At 42.9% G+C, this 19,730-nt stretch overlaps 1 protein-coding gene across 1 annotated transcript in view; it reads left to right on the top strand.

Annotated features, from left to right (window-relative positions):
- Nucleotides 1–19,730, top strand: part of LOC132073049 (neuroepithelial cell-transforming gene 1 protein-like) — a 50,055-nt gene that overhangs the window by 18,406 nt on the left and 11,919 nt on the right. Inside the window, exons 2-3 of the mRNA XM_059471737.1 lie at nucleotides 10,623–10,689; nucleotides 13,777–13,836. Coding sequence (XP_059327720.1) covers nucleotides 10,623–10,689; nucleotides 13,777–13,836 — 127 coding nt within the window. The remainder of the gene's footprint in view (nucleotides 1–10,622; nucleotides 10,690–13,776; nucleotides 13,837–19,730) is intronic.

Here is a 19,730-nt window from a genome sequence, read left to right as displayed (position 1 = left end):
ATGGGCAAACAACCAAAGAAAATCCAAGATTTTCATGCTCACAAGGAGAATTTTGAGTCAGAGCTGATCCCACCCATCCATGTCTGGACTAGAAGAAGAAAAGGGATCTCAGTGATCCAGGACCTGACCCAAATCATCACAGAGCTGCTTTTCCTCTCTTCTTTTCCCTCCCGGAAGCAGAGGGAGGTCCCAGGAAACCAGGAGATATCCAGGCACACCCAGAGGGGCAGCAGGGCTCAGCAATTCATGTCTGGGTTTCTGTTGTGTTCTGTGAGTGCAGCCCCAGCTCCCAGCCCCTCCCAGAGTTCAGCTGAAAGCCTGCAGAGGGAACCCAGGAGCTGCAGTGCTGCTGCAGGGAGCTGCAGAGGGAACCCAGGGGCTGCAGAGGGAACCCAGGAGTGTGCAGTGCTGCTGCAGAGGGAACCCAGGAGCTGCAGTGCTGCTGCAGAGGGAACCCAGGAGCTGCAGAGGGAACCCAGGAGCTGCAGAGGGAACCCAGGAGTGTGCAGTGCTGCTGCAGAGGGAACCCAGGGGCTGCAGAGGGAACCCAGGAGTGTGCAGTGCTGCTGCAGAGGGAACCCAGGGGCTGCAGAGGGAACCCAGGAGTGTGCAGTGCTGCTGCAGAGGGAACCCAGGAGCTGCAGTGCTGCTGCAGGGAGCTGCAGAGGGAACCCAGGAGCTGCAGAGGGAACCCAGGAGCTGCAGAGGGAACCCAGGAGCTGCAGAGGGAACCCAGGAGCTGCAGAGGGAACCCAGGAGCTGCAGTGCTGCTGCAGGGAGCTGCTTCCAGGTGCCAGCAGCCTGCAAAGGGAATTCACCTTTCCTAAGCAGAGAAAGGGCTGGAAGTGAAGGGGATGAAGGAGAGCAAACCCTGCTGGGGCTCAGGCCTGTCCTGGCTGTGTCCCCTGAGCCCAGGTCACTGCTGCTGCCTCCTGCCTGCCCTCCCAGCCCTAAATGTGTTTGCTTGGGTGCATTTAGTGAAAGGGCCTTGAAAAGTAAAAGCACTGAACAAACTCTTCTGTCAGGGCAAAGTACACCTTCAGCTCCTTGCAGTGTTTAAACATTTCAAACATGAAGTCATTCCGTGCTGCCTTACCCCCAGCAGCCCGGCCTGCTTCTCTTCCATGTGCCCTGGAGCTGAGCAGGCACTGCAGCCCAGCTGCACCCTGCAGCCATTTCCTGCCTCCTGCTCCTTCCTGATTATTCCTTTTTCAGCTCCATTTTCTCCAGGGTTTTTCCTGATTATTCCTGTGCTCCTTCCAGCTCCATTTGCTCCTCCAGGATTTTTTTCTGATTTGCTCTTTTCAGCTCCATTTTCTCCTCCAAGATTTTTTCTGATTATTCCTTTGCTCCTTTCAGCTCCATTTTTTCCAGGACTTTTTCCTGATTATTCCTTTGCTCCTTTCAGCTCCATTTTCTCCTCCAGGATTTTTTCCTGATTATTCCTTTGCTCCTTCCAGCTCCATTTTCTCCTCCAGGATTCCCAGCCTGTCCTCCTGCCCAAATCTGCTCCTGGCCCCGTTTCTCTTTTCTCCTGTGGGATCAATGTTAATCCCCCTGAGCAATGCAGGGCAGCTTTTATAGCCCTGCTGAAGGCAGCAAGGTGAATTTCCCTGAGGACAGAGCTCCCTGTGCTCCAGGGATGCCAGCAATGGTTTGGGTGCTGAACAGGACAGGGATGATGTTTGTGAGGTCGATGTTTGTGAGGTCGATGTTTGTGAGGTTGATGTTTGTGAGGTTGATGTTTGTGAGGTCGATGTTTGTGAGGTCGATGTTTGTGAGGCTCCTTTTCCCTTCACTTTTGGAGTTTTCAGCTTGATCTGTCAAATTTATCAGCTGAATTCTCTTTTCCAGTCCTTGTCCAGTCTCATCCTGATCCCACCAGGATGACTTCTGGCAGGAGTTCTGCAGCTCAGTTGTTTCTTTGGGGTGTTTCTGGTGCCTCAGGGTTTAGATTTTATATTTTTCCCATTCTTTGCTGCTTTAGTGCTTCACATTCAGGGATGGTGAGCTGTGTGCACAGAGCAGGGAGACAAAACAATTCCTGCTCCAGCTGGGCACCAAGGACAAATGCCCCAAATCTCAGCCCAGGAGCACAAACCCCGTGGGCTGGAGAGAGAAAAACAAGCAGGGTGGGACTGCCTGGGCTAAAGCTGCAATGGGACAATGAACTGCAAGGTGCAAATGGAGCAGAGCTGATCCCAGGGACAGACCCCGGCAGCGCTCGTGCATTTTGGGGCCGTTTTGGTTCATCTTGGGTGCAGCCCTGGCTGGGCTCTGGTGCTGCCCAAGGGGGATCCATGGATCCTTTCCATAAATCCCTGCTTTATTCTGGAACTCTGCCCAGCCTCTGTCCTAGCTCAGATTCTCAAGGTATCATTCCCACCGCTGAAAAAAAGGAGATTTGATCTCCCCCACCTCAATCCCACTGAATTTTATGGCTTCTGCAGAACTGGAAAAATGCTGCCTTCCCTCATTTGAAATCCCAGCTAAAAAGGGGATTTGTGTCTGTCAGCACTCAGTGTGTGTTTCCCTCTGGCTTTTCCTGTGATAACTGCTGATGTTTATTGGGCCCAGCTCAGTTCCCACAAGAACTCAAAATAGTTGTCTGCATTTGAGGCAGCCTGGTCCCCCCTGGCTCCCAGGGCTTCTGGGCTCTCGGAATTCCTCTGGCCAGACCCCAGTCCCCAGGGAGAGCTCAAAATAGGGATCCAGGGAAGGGGCTCGGGGGGCACCCTCAGGGAGGGTTAAATCCTCTGATGCCAGCTGGAAATGGTCACAAATGCCACTGATGGCTGGAAATGGTCACAAATCTGTGTTCTCATGGAGCCCTGGGGGGCTGCTTTGGTGGGAATGAACAAAAGGCAGGTGAAGTTAATTAGGAAATGTTCATTAAACATCACAGAGCTGCACTCTGCTCCATAAAACTCCCTGAAAATTCCTTTTCTCCCCATCCAGCCTCTATGGGCCACTGATTTCTTCCCTTCCCTTCCCTTCCCTTCCCTTCCCTTCCCTTCCCTTCCCTTCCCTTCCCTTCCCTTCCCTTCCCTTCCCTTCCCTTCCCTTCCCTTCCCTTCCCTTCCCTTCCCTTCCCTTCCCTTCCCTTCCCTTCCCTTCCCTTCCCTTCCCTTCCCTTCCCTTCCCTCTCCTCCTCCCAGTGATGAATTTTTGCCGTAATTCTCTCTGGGCTGTTTGGGGACTGGAGTTCTGTGCCTGCCACATTCCATAAAAACCCAGTGGATGGAGGTTGATGTTTGGTGAGGGGAGAGCTGGGGGTGCTCTGAGGCATTACCGGTATCAGGAGGTTCAGGTTGTTGTGATAAGTACAAGTTCAAGGGGGAATTTGGGATAAATATCAGGAATTCTTTCCTCTGAGGGTGCTGAAACCTTTTTCCCTATTAGGACACTCCAGGCTCCTCTTTTCCCCATCCCAGTTGTGGAAAAAAGAACACTCAAAGCTCCTCTTTTCCCACCCTGATAGTGGAAAAAAAGCCACTCCAGGCTCCTCTTTTTCCCTATTGGCATGGGAAAGGAGGAGCCTGGAGTGTCCTTTTTGCATTATTGGGATGAGAAAACAGAAGCCTGGAGTTCCTTTTTTCCATTGTTGGGATGAGGAAAGAGGGGCCTGCAGTGTCCTTTTTTCCACTTTTATAATGGGAAAAGAGGAGCCTGGAGTGGATTTTTTTTCCATTATTGGGATGGGGCAAAGAGCCTGCAGTGGGGTTTTTTCCCACTATTAGGGTGGGAAAAGAGGAGCTTTGAGTGTCCTTTTTCCACAGCTGGGATGGGGAAAAGAGGAGCCTTGAGTGTTTTGGGGCTTTTTCTACTGCTGTGATGGGGAAAAGAGGAACCTGGAGTTTCATTTCTTTCCATTATTGGGATGGGAAAAGAGCCTGGAGTGTCCTTTTTCCCTGTTGGGATGGGGAAAAGAGGAGCCTGGAGTGGTTTTTGTTCCACTATTGGGATAAGGAAAAGAGGAGCCTGGAGGGTCCTTTTTTCATTATTGGAATGGGGAAAGAGGAGGCTGGAATGGGTTTTTTTCCTATTGGGATAGGGAAAAGAGCAGCCTGGAGTGTCCTTTTTTCCCACTTTTAGAATGGGAAAAGAGGAGCCTTGAGTGGGTTTTTTTCATTATTGGTATGGGGAAAAGAGCCTGGAGTGTCCTTTTTCCATTATTGGGATAGAAATAGAGAAGCCTGGAGTTTCTTTTTTTTCCATTATTGGGATAGGAAAAGAGAAGCCCGGGGTGTCCTGTTTTCATTATTGGGATGGGGAAAAGAGAAGCCTGGAGTAGGTTTGGATCCATTATTGGGATGGGAAAGAGGAGCTGTGCGTGTCTCCTGCGATCCCTTTGCCCCTCTGGAAAGCCCTGCCTCAGCCCTAAGAGGGAGTTTGGATTTGCTGGAGCAGAGAGGGAAGTGTTGGATCAGAGGGAAGTGTGAGGGCAAAGAGGGAGGACGGCGTTGGATCAGAGGGAAGTGTGTGCCCAGAGACACCCCTGAGCCTCAGCCTGAGCCGCTGCCCTGCACATGGGCTGATCATTCTGGGATATCAGCGCTTGTTTCATCCCCTCAGCCTTATCTCCAGTCCAGGGATTGCTGCTGGGCTATTGCAGTACTGCCAGAGCAACCCTGCCTGCAAAATGGCCTTTCCAGCCAGGCTGGGCTCAATCCCATAAACTGAGCACAAACCCAACGTTCCTCTGCAATTCCAGCCAGGCTGGGCTCAATCCCATAAATGAGCACAAACCCAACGTTCCTCTGCAGTTCCAGCCTGTCCTGAGCTCAATCCCATGAACTGAGCACAAACCCAACGTTCCTCTGCAATTCCAGCCTGTCCTGAGCTCAATCCCGTAAATGAGCACAAACCCAACGTTCCTCTGCAATTCCAGCCAGGCTGTGCTCAATCCCATAAACTGAGCACAAACCCAATGTTCCTCTGCAGTTCCAGCCTGTCCTGAGCTCAATCCCATGAACTGAGCACAAACCCAATGTTCCTCTGCAATTCCAGCCTTTGAGGGGCAGGGCCTTGCCAAGGGAAAGGCACAAAATCATGGCAATTCCAGCAAAGGACAGGGAGTTCTCAGTGCTGCTCAGTCCCGTCCTATGTCAGTCCCTTCAACTCCTTTTCTGCCTCTCTCAGGCTCAGGATTGGAGCACTTGAGATGTGTTTGGTGTTCAGACCCAAATGTTTGTTATTTATCTATAGCACAGTCCTGCAAGGCCTGAGTTCTACAGCATTCTACTACAGAGTTAGGAATTAGAGTTACTAATTCTAATTGTGTAGCTACAAAATGGCTCACTGTCTTTCTCTACAAAGTCTCTGAAGGATAAACTGTCCAATTAAGAAATGACACCTGAATTATTTCTACTTTTAACCCAATACCCAACCACCCATGCCCTCAATGGGGACTTTTTTATCCAATGACACAAACCCACCCAAACCCATGGAGAAGAAGGAAAAGAAGAAGGATCAGCCCCAAACCCAAAGCCTCCATCTTGCTTTATATTACTGTATCCTAAACCCTTAAACTCTGAGTTTCCCCCCCTATGATCTCACACACTTCCATTCAAACTGCACACCCACAGTCCCAGTTCCACCATTCCATTCTGGAAGCTTCTCCAGGCCTCAGGGCAGTGCAGGGTTCTCTGGGGGTCAGTGCTGGCAGCACAGAAATCTCCAATTCCCAGCGCAGAAATCTCCAATTCCCAGCACAGAAATCTCCAATTCCCAGCACAGAAATCTCCAATTCCCAGCACAGAATTCTCCAGTTCCCAGCACAGAATTCTCCAATTCCCAGTACAGAATTCTCCAATTCCCAGCACAGAAATCTCCAATTCCCAGCACAGAATTCTCCAATTCCCAGCACAGAAATCTCCAATTCCCAGCACAGAATTCTCCAATTCCCATCCCAGGTTCCAGCACCTTCCATGCCTGGGAGTGTTTCCCATCCCTGTTTAGCTCCCACTGGCAAGCTGAGCCTGCTGCAATTCCTAAATTGGAATTTCCCTGCAAATTCTTGCAGTTTTCAACCCACATTTCCAGAGAGCCACCCAGATTCCTGTTTAATCCTATTTAATTAGGGCTGCAAGGATCCCACTTGAACTCCAGGCTAAGTTTACCAAATTTTCCAATTCAATACAATTAAAATCCTGAGTTCTTGTGCCTTGCTTTTAGATGTTCAAACGTTTGCCAACAGAGTTTTCTTCAAGCCGAGCTTTTCCCCTGGGGCTGTGCAAGATAAGGAGGCCTGACAAGCCCAGCCTAAGTGCCTTGAGTCAGGCTTTGTTTGCACACAGCCTGGGAGGCCTCTCCCAGCAGCCAAAGCCTCTGCATATTGTAAAATATCAGCCCTAACAAGCTGAAAATCTTCTTTGCTTTCCCCCTGCAGAAAAGCTTTAAATCAAAATTCAAAACTTCTTTGTGGAGCTTTCTCGTTCTTATCATTCCAAGCAGGATTCACTTGTCTGGGGGGAAAAAAACTAATTTTAATCTATTCCTGTTCTCTTCACCATCCTAAAACTGGTTTGTATTCAAGAACATCTTGCTCTGAAAACACAAAAAAAAAAAAAGGTTGGAAGTCAGAGGGGAAGGAAACACAAAATTGCTGCCCAGCCTGGAGAATTTATTTTGGAACTTCCAAAAAATTCAGAGTCCTGCCAGATCAAAGCATTTCTGCAGTTTGCTGGAGAAGTCATCAAAAAGAAGGGAAAAAGGGGCAGGCTGTCAAATGGTGCTGAGTGAGCAGGGCTGATTTACAGGAAAAAGGAGAAAAATGACATTAATGGGAATTTGCTGTGCTGTGCCTCCCCCTCTGCCTCATGGGAGCTCTTTGCAGCCCTCTGTGGCTCCTTTTGCATTCCTGCTGACCCCAAAATCTCATTTATGGCTTTTCCCCCCCTTTTCTTAAAACCAACAACAAAAACCAACAACAAAAATCAATGTACAAAACCCCCAACCTGTGTCTGGTGAAGAAAAGCAGTGAAAGCTTAGCAACAACGTAAGCCTCGATAGAAAAATTTGCTTTTTGTGACAAATAGCTTTAAGATGTGAGGGTGTTTTTGCAGTGCTGCTGGGCTCTGTGAGTAAATCATTCCCAGGACAAATATGGCCAAGTGCTGAGTGCTGCCAGGGGATCCTGGCAGGAGCACCCACTGTTTGTCCAAGGAATTGGGGAACAATGAGCGTTTCCTACTCTGCTCCCGAAGCCAAACAGTCAGCTGCCCACTCTGCTTTATCAATTCCTTATCTATTAATTACCCAAACTTCCTCTATTAAGATTATTGGGGCCACATCTCCTCTGCTATGTTGCCAAACGGGTTTTTGCCTTCAGGGCTTTTCTGTCAGGATTGGGGAGACTTTCCTAAGTCGAAAATCCCTTTTCAAACTTGAAAATCCACCTGGAATTGTCTCTCTGAAGGTTAAAAATATTCCCCGTGGATCATCAGCATGGCAATCTGTGTTTGAACAGAGCAGTTTTCTCTTGGCAGTGCCATCCCTTGCTGGGGAAAAGCCTGGAACATTTCATTTCTTGGAGCAAACAGAGGGTACCAAAACAGAAATGTTTGTTCTTTCCTCTGCAAGGTTGGCCTGGGTTTGGAGGGATTTGTTTTGCCTCGATGTTTTACATCTGCAAACTTTATTTTTGTGCCTCCTCATGACCCTGAACTCCTTAATCACTGTGAGGTATGAATCAGCCCGCCCTGATTAACACTTTGTGCTCCTGCTGAGGTGAGCAGAGAGTGGCTGCTCATCCTGCCCCAAACACACGCAGGAATTCTGTCAGGGATCTGTCCTGACACAACCTGGGCCTGTCTGGGTGGCAGGGACACAGCAGGGATGTCCCCTGAACAGGGCCATGAACTCCAGCTGGACACTTTGTTTGCTCTCCTCAGATCCTAAAATATTCCAGCCAGGCTGGGCTCAATCCATCATGGGGCGTTTGGAGCAGGGCTCAGCTCTGCTTCTCCTCACGCTGATCTGTGCAGGGAAAACTTCCAGGAGCTTCCAGGTCAGCATCCAGGACCTTTAACTCACCTGGGCTGGATTCAAATCCGTGCCAGGGATGTCCCTGGGCCATCCTGAGTCAGCCCTGGGTGCAGGAATCCATGTGGGGAACCCTGAGTGCAGGAATCCATGTGGGGAATCCATGTGGGGAACGCTGAGTGCAGGAATCCATGTGGGGAATCCTGAGTGGGGAATCCATGTGGGGAACCCTGAGTGCAGGAATCCATGTGGGGAATCCATGTGGGAATCCTGGGTGCAGAAATCCATGTGGGGAATGCTGAGTGCAGGAATCCATGTGGGGAATCCATGTGGGGAACCCTGAGTTCAGGAATCCATGTGGGGAATCCATGTCAGGAATCCGTGTGGGGAATCCATGTGGGGAACCCTGAGTTCAGGAATCCATGTGGGGAATCCATGTGGGGAATCCATGTGGGGAATCCATGTGGGAATCCTGGGTGCAGGAATCCATGTTGGGAATGCTGAGTGCAGGAATCCATGTGGGGAATCCTGAGTGGGGAATGCTGAGTGCAGGAATCCATGTGGGAATCCTGAGTGCAGGAATCCATGTGGGGAATCCTGAGTGCAGGAATCCATGTGGGAATCCTGAGTGCAGGAATCCATGTGGGGAATCCATGTGGGGAATCCATGTGGGAATCCTGGGTGCAGGAATCCATGTGGGAATGCTGAGTGCAGGAATCCATGTGGGAATCCTGAGTGGGGAATCCATGTGGGAATCCTGGGTGCAGGAATCCATGTGGGGAATGCTGAGTATTTGCAGCCCTTGTTTATTCCCAGGTTTTCCACAATCTCATGGGATCTTGGGATGAAGAAGAGGAGGAAAAAAAGCTACAAGAGGGGGAAATCTCCCCAAAAAAAGTGGGAAAAAACTTGTGTGGACCATTTGGGATCAGGCACATTCCTTCCCCAGAATCTGGGAATTAAAGGAGTGAAATGCCTGAAACTCAGAGGATTTGCAGCCCTTGGTTATTCCCAGGTTTTCCATAATCCTGTGGGATCTCAGCATGAGGAAGAGGAGGAGATGCCAGAGAGAAAAAGGGGAAATCTCCCAAAAATAAGTGGGAAAATGTTGTGTGTTCCATTTGGGATCAGACACATTCCCGCCCCAGAATTTGGGAATGAAGGGAGTGAAATCCCTGAAACTCAGAGGATTTGCAGCCCCACGTTTTCCATAATCCCATGGGATCTTGGGATGAAGAAGAGGAGGAAAAAACCCACAAAAGGGGGAAATCTCCCCCCCAAAAAGTGGGGAAAAAATTGTGTGTCCCATTTGGGATCAGACACATTCCTTCCCCAAAAATTGGGAATTAAATGAATAAAATCCCTGAAATTCAGATTTCCAGCCCTTGGTTATTCCCAGGTTTTCCATAATCCTGTGGGATCTCAGGGTGAGGAAGAGGAGGAGATGCCAGAGAGAAAAAGGGGAAATCTCCCCAAAAAAAGTGGGAAAAAACTGTGTGACCTACTTGGGACTAAAACCCCACCAAGAGACACAGATCCCCCCATCCTCTGGGCAGGAAAAGCTGGAAAAAATCCTGGAAAAACTTCCCTCAGTGCAGCAGAGGGTGAAAGGTGGGAGCAGAGTTTGTTTGCTCAGGTGCAATAAAGGCTCAGCTTTGTCCAGAGCTGGGGTTACAAAGGGCCCTTTGTGTGCCCCCTCTCACCTGCAGGAAAATCCCCTGCAGGAAATCCCCCAGGGCAGTTCCAGCTGGGGTTTCATGGCAGCTCCAAGGCTGCCTGCTCAAAATAGGAAAATGAGGCTCTAAATTCGGATTAGTTTTTAATTTTCCTGTTGTGTCCTTCCTTTATTTTTAAAATTTGGCATCAAAAAGAGGTTTTCCTGCAATTCCCAGTGGGAAGTTTTACACCGAACCCCTTTTTATTACAAAAAATCAAGATTTTGAATCCAAATTTCTAAATTTTGGTGGGGAATGCTGACAAATCTTTTGTCTTCCTCCTTCCCAAAAAACTCCACCTTTCCTTGTCTTGGAGCTGCTGGAAAACGTGGAATTCATCAATTCTGCAGGAATTAAAGAATAATAGGAAAATTAATAATAACAGGAAAAGAAAAATAGGAAAACCAAATAGGGGAAATAATAGAAGAAGAAGAAGAAGAAGATGATGATGATGATGATGATGATGATGATGATGATGATGATGATGATGATGATGATAATAATAATAATAATAGGAAATTAATAATAATAGGAAATTAATAATAATAGAAAATTAATAATAATAGGAAAATAATAATAACAGGAAAAGAAAAATAGGAAAACTAAATAGGGGAAATAGAAGGAGAAGAAGAAGAAGAAGAAGATGATGATGATGATGATGATGATAATCTAATAATAATAATAATAATAATAGGAAATTGATAATAGGAAAATAATAACAGGAAAAGAAAAATAGGAAAACTAAATAGGGGAAATAATAGAAGAAGAAGAAGAAGAAAATAATGATAATAATAATAATAGTAATAATAATTTGATAATAGGAAAATAATAACAATAGTAAAAATAACAACAATAGGAAAATAATGACAGTGTAATAATAATATTAATATTAATATTAATAATTTCTTTTTCTGCTCACAGGTACCCTCTGAGACGAGGCAGCTCCTTCACATTCCTGACTCCAGGCCCACACTGGGATTTCACCCTGGTGAGTGCAACAGCTGGAAAAGCCAAATCCAGATGTGAAGGAAAAGCAAAATCCAGAGGTGAAAACTCTCTGGAAAAGAAGGAAAATCAACATTTTCCTTGGAATAATTCCTGAGTTTTCCAGGTTCCTGAGGAAATTCAGGGAAATTCTGGACATTTTCCTGGCTGAATTCCTGATTTTTGTGATTTGTTTTAGCCCTGGCAAGTGGGGAAATAAAATGAGGGGTTTTATTTAATAAATGCAAAAAAATCAGGATTTTATTGGTGTGGGAAGGTCCTCAGAGGGAAATTTTGTGAATTTTCTTTTCCATCCTTTGTTCCCAAGGCCTGGAGCAGACAGGGGAGGGTTCCCTCGGGAGTTTCCCTCTGGGAGTGTTGGGGTTGGTGGGATTGCAGCTCATTCCCTGCTCCCATCCTCACACCTACAGAATTTCCCTTCCCAAGCCCAACCACCAAACCCCCAAATTCTCCTAAATTCAAATTTTGCTCAATTTTAGAAACTTTCAGCTCAATCAAACCCAATTTTTAACTACGACAAAGCCTCAAAAATTCTCTTTTGAAATCTGAAAGTTCTGTGCTCCAATAACACAAATTAAAAGGGATTTTTTTCCCAAATATTCCTATGCCAGTCCCAAAAATCCTCTTTTTATGGAATAATTTATGGCGTTGTTTGGTCAAAAGGTTGGAAAATGAACCTGGCTTGGGAAGAAATTAAAATTGTAAGACTTTTCCGTGTCTGCCAAAGTGGGATGGAATTTTAGGGAATTCTACAGAATTCTAAGAAAAAATTAAATCAGTTTGGGTGTAAGATCCTCTGAGTGGAAGCAAAATTCCTCATGGAATCTTTCCCTTCATTTAATTTATTTTCCCTTCATTTAATTTGATTAAATTTCAGTTTAATTTTTGAGGATTTATTTCTGGGAAATTGGAGAAAATTGTGGATTTAATGATCCTAAAACCTCATTAAAGTTTCTGACTTCAGTTGGGCAAAAAGCACCAAAAGCTTTTCTGATCCTTGCAAACCAAAATATTCCACACCTGGAATGAGGCAAAAAGCAGAATTTAACTGGAATTATTTTCGATTTTCCTGGAGCTTTCCTCACAATCCTTGAAATTCCATTTTCAGCCCTGCTCAGAAATAAAATCCCAAAATATTTTCATTTTCCTTCCTGAGTAATTTTTTTTTAAGTTTCTGCTCCATAAAGTCCTTAAATTGGGTCTGAGGGTTTCATAATTTGGGAAAAGGAATTTTTTCCACAGGATTTGGGGTCTGAGAGAAGGGGAGTTTTTCCATTTAATAACTTTGGGAAAAGGAATTTTCCGCTGAATTTGGGGCTGTAAAAAGGGGAATTTTCTAATTTAATCATTTTAGGAAAAGGAATTTTTTTCCACAGGATTTTGGGTATGGGAAAAGGGAAATTTTCCCCTTAGCAGCTTTGGGAAAAGGAATTTTTTCCACACAATCTGGGTATGGGAGAAGGGAAATTTTCCCCCTTAATAACTTGGGGAAAAGGAATTTTTTCCACTTAATTTGGGGACTGAAAAATGAGAATTTTCCCATTTAATAACGTTGGGAAAAGGAATTTTTCCCCAGGATTTGGGTGCCATGCAAAGGGGAATTTTCTGCTTTAATATATTTGGAAAAGGAATTTTTCCATTGAATTTGGGGGCCATGAGAAAGGAAATTTACCCCTTTAATAACTTTAATGGAAAGAATTTTTTCTACACAATTTGGGGGCTGGGAAAAGGGGAATTTTCTAATTTAATAATTTTAGAAAAGGAAATTTTTTCCACAAGATTTGGGTATGGGAGAAGAGAAATTTTCCCCCTTAACAACTTGGGGAAAAGGAATTTTTTCCACTTAATTTGGGGACTGAAAAATGAGAATTTTCCCATTTAATAACTTTGGGAAAAGGAATTTTTTCCACACAATCTGGGGATGGGAGAAGGGGAATTTTCCCCTTAAATAACTTTAGGAAATGGAATTTTTTTCATATAATTTAGGGACTGGAAGAAGAAGAATTTTCTACCTTATTAACGTTGGGAAAAGGAATTTTTTCCACAGGATATGGGTGCCATGCAAAGGGGAATTTTCTGCTTTAATAAATTTGGGAAAATGAATTTTTCCATTGAATTTGGGGGCCATGAGGAGGGAAATTTGCCCCTTTAATAACTTTAATAAAAAGAGTTTTTTCTACACAATTTGGGGGCTGGGAAAAAGAGGAATTTTCTACTTTAATAATTTTGGGAAAGGAATTTTTCCACTGAATTTGGGGGCTGTGAGAAGAGGAATTTTCTAATTTAATAATTTTAGAAAAGAGAATTTTTTCCACAAGATTTGGGTGTGGGAGAAGGGAAATTTTCCCCCTTAATAACTTTGGGAAAAGTTATTTCGGTGCCATGCAAAGGGGAATTTTCTACTTTAATAAATTGGGAAAAGGAATTTTTTCCACAGGATTTGGAGGCCATGAGAAGGGGAATTTTCTACTTAATATTCCAAAACCAGTGGGAAATATCAGGAATTTCAGTGGAGATTTTGTTGATCATTATTCCAATGGTTCTGTTCTTGGGAAGGGAGAAGAACTGAGAATTCCCAGGCCAAAAACCTCATTTTTATCTCCCAAAAATAAAATAAAATAATTAAAAATAAATAAATAAATAAATAAAATAATAAAATAAATCCAGAATTTCTGGATCCCTGGAGTGTCATGTTGGAGCACCCTGGGGTAGTGGAGGTGATTTTGGTTTGCAACAGGATGATTTTTAAAACCCCTTTTAATCCAAGCCATTCCAGGATTTCATACTTTAAATAAATCCCAAATCATTTCCCCGTGGTCCCTGCTGCTGCCATTTCCTACATAAAAACTCAATTCCCAACCAGAATTAAGGGATGAGAAGCTTCAAGACAAATAATTTAATTTCCAGGTGCCAAACTTCATTAAATAACAAAAAAAAAATTGTGTTCAACTTTTAATTTTTGAGTTCTTACACTTAGCTGGGGATGTAAAAAAAGGAAATATCTCCAGATTACTGTATTTAAAATTACATTTCCGACCCCAAACCCATAATTGTGTTTGGTTTCTCACAGAAGAGGAAGCGCCGAGAGAAGGACGACGACGCTGTCAGCCTGAGCAGCCTTGACTTTAAGGTACTGAAAATCAATTTACAACACCTGAAAATCAATTTACAACACCCAAAAATGAATTTACAGCACATAAAAACTAATTTACAGCTCCTAGAAATTAATTTACAGCACCTAAAAACGAATTTACAGCACCTAAAAATGAATTTGCAACACTTCCAATCCCCTCTTTTGGCAATTTCTGTGGAGTTTTTTGTGGTTTGAATTTAGGGTCGTGCCCCTTTGGGTTTGCTCCTTTCTCAGTCCCAAATTCCAAACCTACCCCAGGTTGGATGTGGTGTGAAATAAATGAGTTTTGCCTATAAAATATCATTTTTGGTGCCCTCCCGCTGCAGCACTTTGAGCTCCTGGCAGGAGCAAAGGTGCAATTCCTGTTTTCTTGGCATTTTAAAATGCATCCAAATATTTAAAGATGCTTTCCATGACGCCAGAGCTCTGTAAAAGCTGAAATTTGGGAGTTATTGAAATATAAATATTCATTAAAATTCTTTTGAAATGCTGACCAAACCAGTTTCCAACTTCCTTTGAGAATCAGAGAACTCTCAAAAACTTTTTTTTGTGTTCAGTTCTCCTTTTTAATTGTGTTTTTTGGCCATAAAACACAATTTTTAATATTTTTATTAACATTTTTCAAGGGTCAGGGCTTCTAAGTCTCCTCTCCCAACACTGCTGCTCCTGCCCCAATCCCAAGAATTCCAAACCCACCCCAGGTTGGATGTTGGGTGAAATAAATGTGTTTTCCCCACAAAATCAGCATTTCTCAAGGGCCAGGAAGGCAAACTCTGCAAAGCCTCTTCAAATGCTGTTTTATTTTGATTTCAGTGCCCTGGGTGGGGGTGAGAACCAGCTGGACTGGCTGGGTGGGAAATTGTCCTTAAAGTCGGGGATTAAAGGGATTTACTGAGCTGAGGTGGAGCTTTTCCTGATTTTCTGAGGGAAAAAAATCTTAAATTTGTCCTGAGGTGAAGCTTTTCCTGATTTTCTTGGGGAAAAACTCCTTCATCACTACTGAGGTGAAACTTTACCTGCTTTTCCCGCCTTTTTTTTTCCTGAGGGAAAATGTCCTCCATTAGTCCTGAGGTAAAGCTTTTCTGAGGGAAAAACTCCTTCCCACTGTCCTGACGTGAAGCTTTTGCTCCTTTTCTGAGGGAAAAAAATCTTAAATTTGTCCTGAGGTGAAGCTTTTTCCCATTTTTCTGAGGGAAAATTTCCTTCATCCATTCTGAGGTGAGGCTTTTCCTGCTTTTCTGAGGGAAAAATTCCTTCACCCATTCTGAGGTGAAGCTTTTCCTGCTTTTCTGAGGGAAAAATTCCTTCCCACTGTCCTGAGGTGAAGCTTTTCCTCCTTTTCTGAAGGAAAAAAAACCCTAAATTTGTCCTGAGGTGAAGCTTTTCCTCCTTTTCTGAGGGAAAACTCCTTCATCCCTCCTGAGGTGAAACTTTACCTGCTTTTCCTGCTTTTTAATTGAGGGAGAAACTCCTTCATCCCTCCTGAGGTTCATCCCTCCTGAAACTTTTCCTGCTTTTTTGAGGGAAAAACTCTCATCTGTCCTGAGGTGAAGCTTTTCCTTTTTTTCTGAGGGAAAAACTCTTTCATCCCTTCTGAGCTGAAGCTTTTGCTGCATTCTTGTGGCTAAACTCCTTCCCACTGTCCTGAGGTGGAGCTTTTCTGCTTTTCCCACTTTTTATTTGAGGGAAAAATTCCTTCATCCCTCATGAAGTGAAGCTTTTCCTGATTTTTTGAGGGAAAATCTTCCCACTGTCATGAGGTGAGGCCTTTCTGAAGGAAAAACTCCTTCATCCCTCCTAAAGTTCATCCCTCCTGAAACTTTTCCTACTTTTTTGAGAGAAAAACTCCTTTATCTGTCCTGAGGTGAAGCTTTTCTGAAGGAGAAATTCCTTCATCCTTCCCAAAGTGAATCTTTTCCCACTTTTTTTCAGGAAAAAACTCCTTCATCCCTCCTGAGGTGAAGCTTTTTCTGCTTTTCTGAGGGAAAAATTCCTTCACCCTTCCTGAGGAGAAACTTTTCCCACTTTTCTGAGGGAAAAATTCCTTCCCACTGTCCTGAGGTGAATTTTTCCTGCTTTTCTGAGGGGAAGGCTCCATTCCATCTGTCCTGTGGTGGAACTTTTCCTGATTTTATTGGAGAAAATTTCCTTCATACCTCCTGAGGTGAAGTTTTTCCCACTTTTCTGAGGGAAAAACTCCTGCATCCATTCTGAGGTGAGGCTTTTCTGAGGGAAAAATTCCTTCCCACTATCCTGATGTAAAGCTTTTCCTCATTTTCTAAAGGAAAAAATCCTAAATTTGTCCTGAGGTGAAGCTTTTTGTCTTTTTCTGAGGGAAAAAATCCTAAATTTGTCCTGAGGTGAAGCTTTTCCTGCTTTTCTAAGGAAAAAAATCCTTCATCCTTTCTGAAGTGAGGCTTTTCTGAGGAAAAAATTCCTTCCCACTGTCCTGAGGTGAAGCTTTTCCTCTTTTTCTGAGGGAAATCTCCTTCATCCCTCCTAAGTGAAACTTTTCCCACTTTTCTGAGGGAAAAATTCCTTCCTACTGTCCTGAGGTGAAGCTTTTCCTGATTTTCTGAGGGAAAATCTCCTTCCCACTGTCGTGAGGTGAGGCGTTTCGGAAGGAAAAACTCCTTCATCCTTCCTAAAGTTCATCACTCCTGAAGCTTTTCCTGCTTTTTTGAGGGAAAAATTCCTTTATCTGTCCTGAGGTGAAGCTTTTCTGAAGGAGAAATTCCTTCATCCATCCTGAAGTGAAGCTTTTCCTGATTTTCTGAGGGAAAAAATCCTTCAGCCATTCTGAGGTGAGGCTTTTCTGAGGAAAAAATTCCTTCCCACTGTACTGATGAAAAGCTTTTCCTCATTTTCTGAGGGAAAAAATCCTAAATTTGTCCGAGGTGAAGCTTTTTCCCATTTTTCTGAGGGAAAAATTGCTTCACACATTCTGAGATGAAGCTTTTCCTGCATTTCTGAGGGGAAAATTCCTTCCCACTGTCCTGAGGTAAAGCTTTTCCCACTTTTCAGAGGGAAAAACACTTTTATCTGTCCTGAGGTGAACCTTTTCCTCCTTTTCTGAGGGAAAAAAATCCTAAATTTGTCCTGAGGTAAAGCTTTTTCCTGTTTCTCTGAGGCAAAAACTCCATCCCTCTTGAGGTGGAGCTTTTCCCACTTTTCTGAGGGAAAAACTCCTTCCCCATCTCCTGAGGTGAAACTTTTCCTGATTTTCTCAGGGAAAAACTCATTCCCACTGTCCTGAGGTGAAGCTTTTCCTCCTTTTCTGAGGGGAAATCTCCTAAATTTGTCCTGAGGTGAAGCTTTTTCCTGTTTTTCTGAGGGAAAAACTCCTTCATCCCTCTTGAGGTGGAGCTTTTCCTGCTTTTTTGAGGGAAAAATTCCTTCATCCCTCCTGAGGGGAAGCTTCTCCTGATTTTCTTGGGGAAAAATTTCATCATCCATCCTGAGGTGAAGCTTTTCCCACTTTTCTTAGGGAAAAACTCATTGCCACTGTCCTGAGGTGGAACATTTCCTCCTTTTCTGAGGGAAAATCTCCTAAATTTCTTCTGAGGTGAAGCTTTTCCCACTTTTCTGAGGGAAAAAATTCCTTCCCAATCTCCTGAGGTGCAGATTTTCCTGCTTTTATTGGGGAAAAATTCCTTCATCCATCCTGACATGAAGCTTTTCTTCCTTTTCTGAGGGAAAAACATCCTGAATTGGTCCTGAGGTGAAGCTTTTTCCCATTTTTCTGAGGGAAAAAAATCCTAAATTTGTCCTGAGGTGAATCTTCTCCTGATTTTCTGAGGGAAAAACTCCTTTATCCATCCTGAGGTGCAGCTTTTCCTGATTTTCTTGGGGAAAAATTCCTTCATCCCTTCTGACATGAGGCTTTTCCTTCTTTTCAGAGGGAAAAACTCTTTTATCTGTCCTGAGGTGAAGCTTTTCCTCCTTTTCTGAGGGAAAAATTCCTTCATCCATCTTGAGGTGAGGCTTTTCTGAGGGAAAAACTCCTTCATCCCTCCCAAAGTGAATCTTTTCCCACTTTTCTTGTGGAAAAACTCCTTCATCCCCCACTGTCCTGAGGTGAAGCTTTTTCTGCTTTTCTGAGGGACAAATCCCTCCCCATTTTCCCTCTGTCCCTCCTGATCCTTTGGAGAGGGGAAGGAAGAAAAAAGGAATTTTCCTGTGTAACACCTCTTCAGTTGAGGTTTAGCTAAGTGAGGTTTAAGGTTTATTAGGCTGAGATTAAAGGCAATTTGCTGGTGGGGCATTTCCTGTGTGACCTCATGGCCAGGGCACCCTGCTGATGTCACCTCATTTGCATTTCTGAATTAATTCATTCTCCTGAATCACTTTTTCTTCTGAATGATTTCTTCTGGGTTGGTTATTCTTGATTGTTTATTCTGAATTACTCATTCTGGAGTATTTCTTCTGAATTACTTATTCAGAATTCATTATTCTGAATCATTTATTCTGATTTTTTTTCTGGATTATTTATTATGAATTACGTATTCAGAATTAGTTATTCTGGATTGTTAATTTTTATTAGTTATTCTGGATTATTCTGAATTAGTTATTCTGGATTATTTCTTCTGAATTAATTATTCTGAATTAGTTATTCTGGATTATTCCGAATTATTTATTCTGATTTTTTTTTTCTCCTGGATTAGTTATTCTGGATTACTTATTCAGAATTAGTTATTCTGGATTGTTTATTTTTATTAGTTATTCTGGATTATTTCTTTTGAATTACTCATTCTGAATTAGTTATTCTGAATAACCTATTCAGGATTAATTATTCTGAATTATTTATTCTGAATATTTTTTCTCAATTATTTATTCTAAATAACCTATTCAGAATTAATTCTTCTGAATTAGTTATTCTGACAACTTTTTCTGGATTATTTATTCTGAATAACCTATTCAGGATTAATTATTCTGAATTATTTATTCTGAATATTTTTTCTCGATTATTTATTCTAAATAACCTATTCAGAATTAATTATTCTGAATTATTAATTCTGTCAATTTTTTCCAGATTATTTATTCTGAATTATTTATTCAGATTTAGTTATTCTGGATTATTTCTGCTGAATTACTTATTCTGAATTAGTTACTCTGGATTATTCTGAATTATTTATTCTGGATTCATTATTCTGAATTAGTTATTCTAAATTGCTTCTGAATAATTTCTTCAGAATTATTTATTCTGAATTACTTATTCAGAATTAGTTATTCTGGATTATTTTGTAGAAAATTTGCTAAATACATGAATGGTGCTGCTGGAATTAGAATTTCCAGGCTTTTTGATCCCAACTCTCCAAGATTATTAAAATTTCAAAATATATAGTCCCAAAATTGTTCTTTCCTCTGTCTCCATTTAACCAAAATGAGCCCAAACCCTCAAATTTGGCTCCATCCCACTGAAATAAAATCACAAAAGAAAATCACAATAATTCAGTCACATTCTGATCAAACCACATCTATTTCCAGCCCCTGATAAATTGATTTTTCAAGGTTTTTCCCTCTAAATCTGCAGCAAAAATGGGATTCCAGCTCCAGCACATTTAGCTGAAAAATCCCAATTTTTCCACCCCACCCTGTATGCTTTTAAAATAAACCTAAGGGGATTATTTAATTTTCAATTAATTAGGTTTTTTAATTAATTGAGATTTTATTTTTAATTATTGGATTTTTTTTCTGAAAAACTTGAGCAATTTTTAATGCTTTTTAAAGCTCCCATATCCAGATTATTCCACACACTGCGAATGTGGGATGTGGAATGGCCAGGGGATCATCCAGAGCTATGAAATTTATTTTTATTTTAGCCTTTATTTTGATTTATTTCCTTATTTTTACTCAAAACCCAACCAGATCCAGCAAATCTTTGAGAATTC

This window comes from Ammospiza nelsoni, chromosome 5 (assembly GCF_027579445.1).
Source record: "Ammospiza nelsoni isolate bAmmNel1 chromosome 5, bAmmNel1.pri, whole genome shotgun sequence".
Classification (NCBI taxonomy): domain Eukaryota; kingdom Metazoa; phylum Chordata; class Aves; order Passeriformes; family Passerellidae; genus Ammospiza; species Ammospiza nelsoni.
This window is presented reverse-complemented; position numbering and strand designations above follow the sequence as displayed.